The sequence below is a fragment of the Pseudomassariella vexata genome (assembly GCF_002105095.1).
Source record: "Pseudomassariella vexata strain CBS 129021 chromosome Unknown BCR38scaffold_7, whole genome shotgun sequence".
Lineage (NCBI taxonomy): Eukaryota > Fungi > Ascomycota > Sordariomycetes > Amphisphaeriales > Pseudomassariaceae > Pseudomassariella > Pseudomassariella vexata.
This window is the reverse complement of record NW_024467962.1, coordinates 419,387-431,844: the sequence shown is the minus strand read 5'-3', so window position 1 is coordinate 431,844 and position 12,458 is coordinate 419,387. Positions and strand designations below refer to the sequence as shown.

At 50.0% G+C, this 12,458-nt stretch overlaps 3 protein-coding genes across 3 annotated transcripts; 1 reads left to right on the top strand and 2 right to left on the bottom strand.

The window, feature by feature from the left end:
* The first annotated feature begins 18 nt into the window (after positions 1-18).
* Positions 19-2,479, top strand: BCR38DRAFT_466020 (uncharacterized protein). Its single transcript, XM_040862721.1, has 3 exons — positions 19-1,018; positions 1,075-1,897; positions 2,067-2,479. The coding sequence occupies exons 1-3, from the start codon at positions 66-68 to the stop codon at positions 2,391-2,393; spliced, it is 2,103 nt and encodes a 700-aa protein (XP_040715355.1). The 5' UTR covers positions 19-65; the 3' UTR covers positions 2,394-2,479.
* A 2,113-nt stretch (positions 2,480-4,592) lies between these two features.
* BCR38DRAFT_485082 (heterokaryon incompatibility protein-domain-containing protein) lies at positions 4,593-6,522 on the bottom strand (the record flags this gene model as incomplete). Its single annotated transcript, XM_040863830.1, has 2 exons — positions 4,593-4,669; positions 4,725-6,522. 2 exons carry the CDS (start codon positions 6,520-6,522, stop codon positions 4,593-4,595), a joined length of 1,875 nt encoding a protein of 624 aa, XP_040715354.1.
* Positions 6,523-9,729: 3,207 nt separating this feature from the next.
* On the bottom strand, positions 9,730-12,003 carry BCR38DRAFT_466019 (uncharacterized protein; the record flags this gene model as incomplete). Its single annotated transcript, XM_040862720.1, has 8 exons — positions 9,730-10,396; positions 10,458-10,680; positions 10,733-10,845; positions 10,899-11,017; positions 11,073-11,213; positions 11,266-11,370; positions 11,421-11,533; positions 11,971-12,003. The coding sequence occupies 8 exons, from the start codon at positions 12,001-12,003 to the stop codon at positions 9,837-9,839; spliced, it is 1,407 nt and encodes a 468-aa protein (XP_040715353.1). The 3' UTR covers positions 9,730-9,836.
* Positions 12,004-12,458: the final 455 nt, after the last annotated feature.

Genomic DNA, 12,458 nt, shown 5'->3' with positions numbered 1-12,458 from the left:
AGTTACACACGGTACATTATCTAGGTTCTAGTACTTCTACCTTTTGCCGTTGACAGCGTGATGCAATGTCTTCTCCACCTGCAGTACTGTTACGCCAGCGCCTGGCTCCGGCCGAGGACCCCGAGCCTATCGCCCAATCTGAGGCCAAGCGGAGGAAGGTCCGGAAGGGAACATACAGCTGTTGGGAGTGCAAGCGGCAGAAGATGAAGTGTGTCCTCGACGCACTCACCAATGCCGCCTGCAACGGCTGTCTGCGACGGGGCTCCAAATGTATCAGTCAGGAGTTCCCGGAGGAGGCCAAGGCTATGGCCTCGTATGGTGCAAGAACACTCACGATTCCCGGTGAAGATTCTATGAGGACGGGCCAAGGCATACTAACTCCCGCATTTATGAACTCTGACTCGAACCCTTCGCGATTTCTATTATTCTACAAATCTTCCGAGGCTCTTGCGCTAGCCTCAGAAGGCAAACATGAGAAGCTATCTCGGACCTTGCATAAACTCTTACCCTCGCGGGAGGATATCGAGAGGATATGCAGCGCTATTCGTCATCCTTCCGTCCTCACGCACGAGATATTGACCATGCCTTACGATATTCTCGACCAGGAGGGTCTGGAACCCGCAGACAGCTTGCTAGAGATCCCTAAACCGAATGCGCATCCTGTCCTGATAGCAAGGCACATGCTTAAGCTCGCTGTTTTCCTGCAGCATCTCCATCCTGATCTTCAGGAAAACATACAAGGACTGTCGGAATCGCCCCGAGCCATGTTGAAACAGTTGGCAGATCTTGCTATCAGTCTTGTCACCACGAATGACGAGCTTCTCGGCAGCATCGAGGGCCTCGAGTGCATTATGATTGAGGGTATGTATCAGGCGAATATTGGCAATCTCCGACGAAGCTGGGTATCAGGTCGAAGAGCCATGGGTATTGCACAGCTGATGGGCCTCGACCGGAAGGATAATCGGGCTCAGTATAAGGTGCTTAACCCCGACACAAAATACCATCCCCAGCTTATGTGGTTCCGAATCGTCTTTCTGGATCGCAATCTCTGTCTCATGCTAGGCCTTCCCCAAGGCTCCTCGACCGCAGCATGGCTTCAGACGCGATGCTTGCAAACGACACTCCAATGGGACGACTCGAGCGACTGCACTGCATTATTTCGTCTCGGATACTGGAGCGCAACAAACTCAACCCAAGCTCCCATGCTCTCGCTCTGACGCGAACCCTCGACGCGGAGTTGCAGAGAGCGGCAAGAAGTTTGCCTAGTAAATGGTGGTTGGCTCCGAACCTGGATATCACCTCGACCGAATCGCAAGGTCTGTTCTGGAATACGCGGCGCCTATACGCGCAGGTACTTCACTATAACCTCGTCAACCAACTCCATTTGCCTTACATGCTCCGCTCCTCGCCCTCGTCGGCTGAGCGCAAATACGAGTACTCGAGAATGGCTTGCGTGAATGCCTCGCGGGAAGTACTCTCGCGCTTCATCACACTACGCAGCTTTAACCGAACCGCCTACAGCTGCCGATCGGTCGACTTCCTCGCGCTTATGGCCGCTATAACCTTGCTACTAGCCCATCTGGACAGCCATCGCTTATTAGAGGCGGAAAACCTCTTGGCTCACCAGTATCTCGGCGATCGCGCCATGATTGAACAGGCGCAGGATAATATGAAAGAGTTGAACCGTATTAACTCAGATGCACTGAGCGCGCAGAGTGCTGACTTACTACGTCGGCTACTGAATATCGAGGTTGAGACGGCGGATGGTTATTCAAGTTGTGAGAAAGTGAGTGTGCAGGAAACAGGACTTGAGACGCCGCCACCTGATCAGGATGATGATGCTATCGTGAGCGTACATATTCCTTACTTTGGCATTATCAAGATTGCACGCGAAGGGGTGAGCAAGGAGCTTCTCAAAAAACAACTACACCAACAACAAGGTGCTGTAACAACCACTTGGGCATCGCCTCAGGTAGTGAAAAGGTCCAGCACGACAAGCGAAGAAATCTAGATGCGAGCCCCCGGGCTTGTGGGGCCTTGTGGAATTTCCACTACCTAACGAAGAGACACCGATCGCTGGTAGTTACGGTCCAGTCAACACACCTTCAATATCACAAGGCATACCAACTAGCAACGCAAAGTCTCAAACGCACCTAGGCGACCTTCAACTTCCGTCTAATGGCACCAACGAGATGGCCATTCAGATTGCCCCATCCGACCCTCTCTTACAACAAGGAGAGTATCCGGGACTGACCGCTGGAGGGGAAGACTGGGCATTTCAGGGCGTTGACATGGCTTTCTTTGATAGCCTGATGAGTAGCGCCGGGGATGAGGGGAACGAGGATGAGGGGAACGAGGATGCCGATTGGGCCACATGGCAGAGGTTAACATGAACAATACGTGGTAGATGATCTGCATCAGTGAGCGACGAAGGGTCAGAATATTGCTTCGCGTGAGCAAAGACAATGCACCCATAACGAACGTAGTTAAGTATAATACTACTAGGTCGCGCATGAACTTGAGTTTTAAATGAGAGGGCGAGATTAAGGACCACACTAAAGCCTGCACCTCATCTGCTCTTTTACCTCGGGGGCAAAGGCTGGACGGGCTTGCTCGACAGTGCAACAGACCGAAGAATGAACGTATCTATTGAATCAGGACCTAGGAGACAACATACGGCACAAAAAGAGAAAGCTCTCTCTCGGACTCCACGCGTCCCGTTTCATCTGTCCTTCTCTGAAATGACCAAAAGCCCGCTCCATCTCCGCACCAAGCAAGTTTGCGTATCCGGGGGAGGCCATGTCGATGAGCAAGAGGCCATCGACACTGTGTCCGGCTGCGGATAACTGGCGGCAGACTCCGTATGAGATCATGGCTCCGCCGGTTAATCCACCAATCCCAAAGGGTACGCCTTTCGGCTGCTTCATCACTCGGGCCTCGGCTATGAGCTTAGCGGCGCCCAGGATGCCCACGTCGACCGTCAGTCGGCTCGGACAGCGGAGGTAGGGGAATTGAATGCCATAAAGGGGCAACTTGGATTAAATGAATGCGGGAGATGGGAAGGTACGGCCAAGTACAGGGCTACAAAACCCCGCCTCAAACCAGAAGTAACCATCATAGGAGAAAGAAAAAAACATATATTTTTGGCCTTCATATAAATCTGCGGGCAAGTGGATGTAACTGCCGATGCTGCCCGTGCCGTCGGCAATCATGTAGAACGGCAGTGGACCGGTCGTAGATGAGCGGCCCTTGAGGAGCGTGATTCTGACCTTGGAGACAGGAGATGAGTCGTCGACAAAGTTGGTATCCTGCGGCTGGAGGATGTCTGATGACTGCGTGTCCTCAAGTCCCACAGCAGCCAAGAAGGCAGGTCACTTTACCACAACGTAGTCATCATCCAGCTTTGACGATGTTGCTGAGCTGGATGTTGAAGACTTTGGGAGAGGTGTCTTGGAGGCGGATAAAGAGAAGGTCAGAAAGTAATAAACTATTCTGGGCATCCCTACCTGTGCCCACTAGTGACCACCCGGTGATTAATAGCGGGACGCTTATTTCTCCCTTAGCCGTTCCTGACAGTTGTATGTCTGCACCTGCCGTAATGTGAATTATTCAAGGATAAACAGCACAATAATCTAAGATCAACAAAACGCGAAAACAGAAAAATGCAGCCAGAATCCCCGGGTACAATGGGCTCTAAGTCAGATGCCAAAGAAAGAGCTGGAGAAGCTTCAGCCAAGCCAGCTAGGAAGACCAGAGGACAAAGACCCCAGGAATATAATGAGGCGCCCGTGGAGGAGTCCATAAAGCAGCCAAAGATGAAGAAGTAGAAGCAGTAGAAACAAGGATAGGGAGAGCGTTAAACGGAGAAAGGTAACGCCGCGCAACGTGAGGATAACTTCGGAACTCGAGTGTCCAGCATTCTACACCTAGACGCGGATGATAAATAGGCTAAGGTATAGCGGTCAACCCGGAGCCCTTATGGATTTCGAACGGGTGCACAAAATGAATTATGATTCTTTTTTCTGAACAGTCTCCTAGCAATCCCAGGTGCTGATAGCGCTTCTTGGGAGGCCGAACTTTTGATAGCCGAGCATCCAGCGCATAGGAGGCTAGGGCAGTTCCTACGTGGTGTCCGAGCACGGCTGAAAGGGCAAACTCATCTATAATGGATATATTGCAAGTTTGTATGTATATAAGCTCTGAGGTCGAGAGGAAACCCTTTCCCCAGCTTTTACCAATGCCCTGCAAGGCTTTAGGGGTTAAAGGACCTCCATTGTCTATGTGAGAAATTGGGCTTATACTTTCCGGTTAGGTACCCGTTTGAAATATTGGTGTTAGTTTCTAGGTATTCTAGACTACACCCGTAAGGTTTTATATGCTCTGGTACGTATAATAATAATGTCTTAGCGCCGGGACGTGCACGCGGCTGGCAGTTGGACTTAAAGCAGATGTTTCCTGTGATACTAATACATTCGGTCTAGCTGGAAGTGCTTAGCGGAGAAGCCAACCCTGAGATAATTTGAAGGCTTTACTCAGGTGGTGGTGAACAACAATATGGAATTGTTATCCTGAGAAGACGCAAGCTAAGACTATCACCATACCGAGATGGGCACTAGATCTTCCTCTTTATTGACACCATCAAAGAACTGGCCGTCCATAACCCCATGTACTATCGATATTTAGTAAAACTCATCTCATGCTTCCATGGAGGAACTTGAACTTACTAAATGCCTCTCCAACCATCACATAATGTTCCTCTTCTTTCCTCAAAATGAACGGCGTTCTCCCTCCTTCCAAGATGCATACAACATCGCCCTTCTGGGTTGCATAGGGCACTAACCCAATCCGAAGCCCACTGGTAATCATCATAACCCGACCAAAGGTTGTCGCTGCTGCGCACCTCATCTTCTCATCGTTTTCTCCAGTCCCGTGGGAGAAAATGCCGGCACACACCGTTTCGGCGTACAAAACATCTGCCGCGTAGTGCCTAGCTCTGTTTTTAGTAAGAAGCGCTGTGATCCATGACTCGGCAGGGTCTGATGGAACAGATTCCGTGGGGTCAACACGCTCCGCCGCCTTTCGTGCGAGAGGCAGCCACTGCTGGTACAGCTCCGGGGCGCAGAATGGTATCTCGGCTCGGTCGCCCATCTCCTCGACGGTGTCGATTAGGGTAGCTCGGATTTCTAGTACTCGATAATTGTCTGAGAATTTGGGGTTTGGCATCGTGTCTCCAGAAGCTCGGAAGAGGTAGGGATGGGATGGATCGCGCGCAGTCGTGAAGCGTTTCCTCACCTCTGTTTCCAGATGGGCGAGAGGAAGTGACATTTCTCCTGGTAACTTTTGTTTCTTGGCGCCTTCACTCGTCCAGTCGACGGCCCAGGTTGGCAACCCGCCCCGATGACAAACACCGACACCCGTGCAGTGGGCAAAGAGGTCCAGGTTCTTGCTTTGACGCGTCAAGTGTTCTACTGTCTGCCCGAAAACAGCAAGTTCTGGCAACGTGTAGTCGGGAAGAAGCGGTTCTGTACGATCGCTAACCAAGCCGAGGAGGCCGTAGACTTTATCGCGCGGATCCGTCGATTGGCTCGGCCAGAATGTCTTCATCAAGTAGGAAAGTGATAAGTCCTTGGTGCCTAATTTTCTTCCAAGGGCCTCCGTCATAACAGGGTACACCCAGCCCAGCGCGTGGTTGATCTGGTGCCACGCAAGCTGTCGATCGTCGTCTGGGACGCCAACCGTGCCATCGACAGATTCCGAGGCTAGCAAGACCTTTTGAAAATTGTATTCCGGCGTGGAGAGGACCATCTTGATGTAAGGGAACAGAACCATGACTGCGTTCAAGACAAATGGGAACTCTATTTCCGAATCGCCCCAGAGGAATACTGAATCGGGCGCCAAAGCGATCTCCTGGATAATCCACACCCGTGACCACCAGGGCATCATGAAGAAGTGTGCCAGTGCGGTCCAGGACTCGAGTTCCTCAGCCAATATGTGCATAGGATGGCTCCCGGGGACTTCAGTGTTGGGCACGTTGACTTCCCATTCCGCAAAGCCAAAGCCGGGAAGTTCGTGTACTTTCGTTTGTAGTAGACATTCTAGAAAAGCTGCGACGGCCACCGAGTGATCCTCGCCACCGGCAAAGTGGATCATGGTCTTGACACAGTTCGAGTAGATTTCCCCCATGATCAAGACTTGCTGAGAGCGTTCGGAAAGATCTTCCTGGTTGATGCATATTGCGTCGATCCAGATGCAGAAGGGTTCTGATATGGTGGACCGGATCCGGTGGAGTGCGGATTGTAGGTTTGATGAAACGCGGAAGGTTTGGCCGTTGATGAAGATCTCATGGCTGAGGTCGGGTTTGCCCCATACGTATGAGAGTGCCGTGTACTTTACATCACTGTCGAAAGAGGCCACCGATAGTTGGCATTTGATTGGATTTTGATCTTCGTCAGGGAACAGTGCGAGTACGCGGAACGTCTTTTTGTCGTTTTTCAATGGCGTGTATAAAGAGGATTGAGACATTTTGAAGCGCTAAGGTCAAAACAGAGACCTTGTTCGTACAGTGGGACAATTGGAATGTAATATCAGTTGTCGACTTCGGGTGGTTGCCTAGCAATAAACAGAAGACTTCCCTCGATTGGACGTAATAAAGGATGAACGAGATTAAATGCTCGAATTACTGTCTAAATACCTAATTAGGCAGCAAGGGGAGGCCTCTAGGACTCAGCCGTATTGTGAACGAATCAGCGTAGCTTTCATGGAGGACAACGGAATTAATTAGTGTTATTCATGGAAATCCTAGCGCCAAACCCGTTTCCTTTTACCAATACACATTCTCACTTACCATCGCAATCGATATTATACACTGGTCTATCATATGCTGTTGCTTAGATATTGGTTGTGAAACTACATACGGTATCGTGGAAGGTTAAATTCGACTATAATCATTACTCACAACCGAACCTCAGTATATGCTTATTAATTAACTCACGTCAGACGTTTAAATATGAATACGATATAGCGTATGTCCGCATTCTTCTTTATTATGTGTCGCCGGTAGTCTCAGCGAGGTTCCTAGGAGTCTGGTTCGACCGCAAACTGACGTGGCACGCCCATGTTGAGCGTGTTAAAACAAAAATGGCAACTCAAAAGCTAGCCCTGACAAAGCTAGTCAATATGTCGTGGGGCTGCGATCTTATACGGGCGAGGCTGTTATATACGGTGGTTATCCGTAGCGCGATCGCCTTCGGGGCGACTGCGTGGCATACTATAAGTGAGGAACCGGCAGGGCCAGCTAAGAGCCTGATGGGGATACAGAACGAGTGCCTCCGGGTAGTCTGTGGCGCCCACAAAGCGACGCCGGTTCGCCACCTGGAAGCAGAAGCAGCAATCCCGCCACTAGACCTCTATCTTAGTGCCCGGGCTGCTAAGTTTGAAGAACGGCTACGGCTTAGCGGGAAGAGAAATCTGCTTCGCAGCGCGAGCGCTAAAGCGTCACATATACTCCGGCAGGGTAGGCCGGCGAAGAGGAAGCAGGCGTCGCAGCTACTCCGACCGGCAGGGTACACTATGGAGAAGGAGGCCCGGGGCTCCGAGTGGATGAGTGAGGAAAAGGAGGTCCCGGCTGCCCTCCTCGGCCACTGGAGGAAGAGATGGCTCACCGGAGCAGAGCATCACGATCGCCAGCGACGCGCCATCACTGAGGAACCGGAGGGCCCTTCGATGCAGATACCGAAAGGGGGCAAGTATTTCGGCCTGAACCGACTGGAGGCGTCTACGCTGTGCCAGATCAGGACGGAAAAAATAGGACTAGCAGCCTTCTTATTCAAGACAGGGGATTTTGGCGTGTACTAGCCGCTATGCCGCTGTGGCGACGCCCCTGAGACGGCAGAGCACGTAATCCTCTTTTGCGGGCTGTTGGAAGGACCGAGGGAACGATTACGGGCCGTTATCGCACCACGGCCACTATACTCTCGCAGAGACCTCGCAACGGCAACAGGAGAACCAGTAGTTAGTGGGACTATTGTAAGGTGGCTGCTAGGGACGGGTCGGACAGCTTCAAGGCCCAGATAGCATCGATCTTCTCAGGGGGGACTTTGTTGGCAGGTTGAGAACCAACGTAGTATGGTAGTGAACGCAACGCAGTCGCCAATAGGGCGAACCGACGACGCAGCGTATGTATTTAGTCCAGCCATTAGGGCACGGTTTGACATACGGGAGTACTAGTAGAGGTACCGGGGGCTTCGAGCCTACGGCGTATTTAATAATAATAAAAATCTTTATTATGTTTACGTGACAGATAAATAAGTAGCAGATGGGTATAAGGTGCCCCCGAAATATTCACGCGTCTCAGAAGAATATCAGTGGCTGCAGAGTGATGCGAGTGCATATGGGATGTGAATTGTTGTATTGGGAAAGGATGACCAGGTCAGCTATTCTAGCCTGGCAGAGCTCTTTTATAGCTCTAATCTATCTTATCTATAGCTATAGGGTAACCCCCTATGGGGTCACGTATCACAGAGCTTCTAGTCTTAAGCATAATCAGAAAACAGTCCTACGATCTGTTCGACAAGGATGTTCCGTTGCATCACATCATTCCCATACCCTTTTGCGAAAGACACATGGGACAATCTGGGATCCAATACTCCCATTGCATCACAGGAACCCTACCAGTGCCTAACCGCTTTCCCTGAAGCCATGCAGGCCTCTACAGTATACCCCACGAGCGAAGAAGCTCTTCGGCCAAGAGGCTCTACGGGCGTCGTGTTGCGCTAAGAGATGTGTCACCACTCGGTGATGGTGAGAAACTATACGATACTCTGGCCTCGTTAATTATTGCATATTCATGTCTTCCTGGTTATGCAGTTCTGGCATCATTCTTGGTTAGGAGACCTTGTACGCTAGTCCTCCAGAAATTAGAGGCATTTATATCATGCTTCGATGTTGCCCGTCCTCTTAGGCTAAGCGACACAAGCAAGCCCCTGATAGTCCCTGTCACTCGCGTCAGACAGAACACAGTACTATTAGTAAATTAGCAAGCGGAGCATTTGGAAACATAGATTTACTGAAGTTTGTATATTTGAGAAGCATAAGAGCTGCGCTAAGAACTTGACCAGTTCTGCCACGGTATGATTTTGGTGTTATGTATAAGCTGCATCACCAAGTATTACCAGGCCACTTGTAAGTCCCTAAGTACAAGTTTACTAACCGACATTAGCTCGCTATGTGTTGCAAAGATGTTGATTGATGCTTCTGTCTTCTCATACAATGGTAGCCATGAGATAATAGCCTTAAATACGATGCGTCCAGTTGTTCAACTACATTTCAGATACTTCGGCATTGTGGTGTACATATGTTAATATTCGAGATCAATTGGTTTGAACTCTAATAAAACCTCCGCACCGGTTACAACCGCTATAAACTCGCAGAATATTTCAGATAGCAACCCAGATCTTGTTGGTTGGATATCAAAAGCTGACCCCGGAATAGGCCGTGGCTGACTGACGACTAATAATGCGACTACACTAGTGATATTTCCTGGTCCCGAGAATGCATTCCTTGGTTAGGAGGAAATACGGGTCAACGTATGGCTGGGATACTATCAAGCACGTTTAAATTTGCAATTCAACAGAGAGTTTACTTTTCACTACTCCGTCAAATCCAGGTTTTGCAGTAAATTATCCATTAGAGCTCGCACCCGCGGGCCTATGTGTATTGGTGTTATGCGTGATCAGTTCTCCAGATGATCCTAGGCAGCCAACTCGCTGACTAAGAAAGCATCTCCTCCCGGCTCGACACACAGAAGACTGTATGAAGCTATGTCCTTATTCGTAACTTCAAGCCCATTTCCCCAAGAAACTCATCAAAGCCATTCCAGCAATGAGCCCCACGCCGGCACACGTCGTGACCACAGCCCCTGAATCGACCAGCTCGCCACCGAACATCCAATCCCGAGCCCACATCTCCACAACGCCGACCCATACGAGGATGCCAGCCGACAACGCATCCAGCGTACCAAGAGCTATAAGAGTGGCGGGGTCATTTCCATTAAACTTTTGCAGCACCCCAATACCGATCGCCATCCCTATAGGCGTGATCAACGCAAATGCCGAGGCCATGAGCACCTTGTGGACCACCGATACTCTCTTGACTTCCTCGTCGGAACTGTTGGCTTCGGAGAGTTGAGGGGCTACCTCTGTTGAATCGGCTGACTTGTCGTCGTTGGGCGACACTTGTGTATGAGCATGCGAAGTCTTCGTCACGTTGTGGGGGGGATGACCAATGGAAGCGATGCGGGCACCTAGTGCAATGCCTTCAAACATTTGGTGGAAGAGGATGACGATGAAAAGAGTTACGAAAAAGCTGTCTCCTGCGACTACCAGGGTAAGACCGATTACTAATGAGTAGTTAGCGTCAGAGGGAAACTGAAAACAGGCAAAACACAGGTGGCAACCAACAAAGAGAGTGGAAGATTATCCCTGCCTCTAAAACGAGTACGCTGATCAGCTCATTATTTCCCGGGCCTGAAGTCTTCGTGTATCTCTTGGCCAAACGGTGACCAAGATAGTCCACCAGGAACGATAGGAACAGGCCCGCCATAAGAATGGCCGACGTGGTCGACTCGTACTCCACCCCTTGAAGGCACTCATTCGTGAACATCAACGTTGCGTGTGTGTACAACTTGTATTGTCAGTGCGATGTTCACAATAGTGGAGGAGAAGGGGAGGCTTACGTGGACAAAGGCAGTTGAAATAATGACACCAGTTCCGAATTGTTTCAGTACCAGGAAGACGACACTGAACCTCACCGGCAGCACTGGGGCGAGGAGAATCGGTCCGGCGACACCTGGTGGCGTGGTAAGCTCGACTGTTGGCCATAAATTTTGATGAGAGACATACCAATGAAACTTGTGACCAAGATAACGAACAGGAGACCGACTCTCAGGGGAATGTTGTAGTCTCGATCCTGACGCGAACAATCAACTTCGGCCGATTCTTCCTCGGTGCCTACACAGTGCCTGGGAAACAGTTTAGTTAAACAGCTCTGATCTTTCTAATTGCATGGAAACATACTCCACGCCAGCATGGAAGTGGCAATCCTGACCCTCTTCCTCGTCAGTAGTTTCGGTTCCGCTTGCCGAGCTATCATCTTGAGTCTCTTCGGTGGTGTCTGTGATGACTTCGACATCTCCGCCGTCAGGACCGACGCAAAATCTGGGTTGTCAGTGTCACAGATAAAGATAAGGCTGTCTTCGTCGCTACTTACAGTTCGGAACCGTGGTTGTGACAATCAGTGTAAGATGCCGGAAGGCTGCTTGTTGCAGTGGCGGGCACGACAACTTGGTACTCTGTCGTGCCAAACATACAGAATCTGGAATTATATCAGTACAGTCATATGAAAGGGTCTCAAAAGACACTAACACTTCTGTTCCGTGCTCGTGACATTCTGAAATTGCCGTAATACTCGTCGCTGTGGGCGTAGCAGTGGTCCCAATTTGTGGTGCAGAGGTCGTAGGAACAGTCTGTCGCCGCACCTGTGGCGTTATGTATGAAGCAGAAGCAAATCCTAAAAATATAGAAAAAAAATAAATGGTATGTAAAGCTGAATTAGACGCGGCGGGAAGCTTCATCGTGACAGATGTGGTCATAAAAACGCAACGGACTTTCAACTGATTCTACGAACACGCATGCGTTGAACCCATTTCAGATATTTCAGATGATATAGTGCTTTTTAAGGATAGATTGATACTCGAGTTATTCATCAAGTTGACCGCCAAGGCAAGTTCATGCGGTTGGCGGTTGCTCCTTGGCAATATAAAGCCAAGCCGGCCGAGTCTCTGGGCATCCAGATTTTCCCTGCATTTCCGGCCCTTGGCATATAGAACCATGTCCATCACCACCATCATTTTTTCTCTAGTGTGAGCCAAGTCAAAGGACCTTGAGGGCCAGTTATTAATTTCCAAGATTTTACAACAGCTGGTGGCATATATCCCGCAGTCTTCATTGGCGCGGGAATGGGAACGTATCAAGAATACGAGGAAAGATTTGTTGGATTGTGGGCAAATGGTCTTGTATTGGAAGTGTCATGATCTCTGGAGAGTCCTATCCCACAGACAGGACTTGTGTGGTTCGATGGGCGGTGCTCATATTGGCCCATAACGTACGGTGTGTGGCCATATGTCCTTCCAAGACTGGCAGTCTTGATGTAGTAGCCTTGAAGGTCCAACAAGATTCTGCAGACCGGACATGGGTCTGAAAGGAAGGAAAAAATAGTTCACAGTGATATCCGATGCAAGAGGGATCGCGATACATGAAGACAGGTAACCATTCAGAACCATGTTCCAAGCAGCAGGTAACCGCGTGGGTTGACAAAAGATCGGCCATCAAATACCAAGGTCAACTTCGACAGTGAATGTCTCGATGTCACAGTCGTAAGAGGTGATAGATTCGAATATGAGG

Excerpts from the sequence above, each read along its gene's own strand:
- BCR38DRAFT_466020 (XM_040862721.1), top strand. The coding sequence starts at position 66 with ATGTCTTCTCCACCTGCAGTACTGTTACGCCAGCGCCTGGCTCCGGCC. Across the intron at positions 1,019-1,074 it reads TACCATCCCCAGCTTATGTG|GCTCCTCGACCGCAGCATGG; the intron begins GTTCCGAATCGT and ends GCCTTCCCCAAG. Across the intron at positions 1,898-2,066 it reads TCAAGATTGCACGCGAAGGG|ACACCGATCGCTGGTAGTTA; the intron begins GTGAGCAAGGAG and ends CCTAACGAAGAG.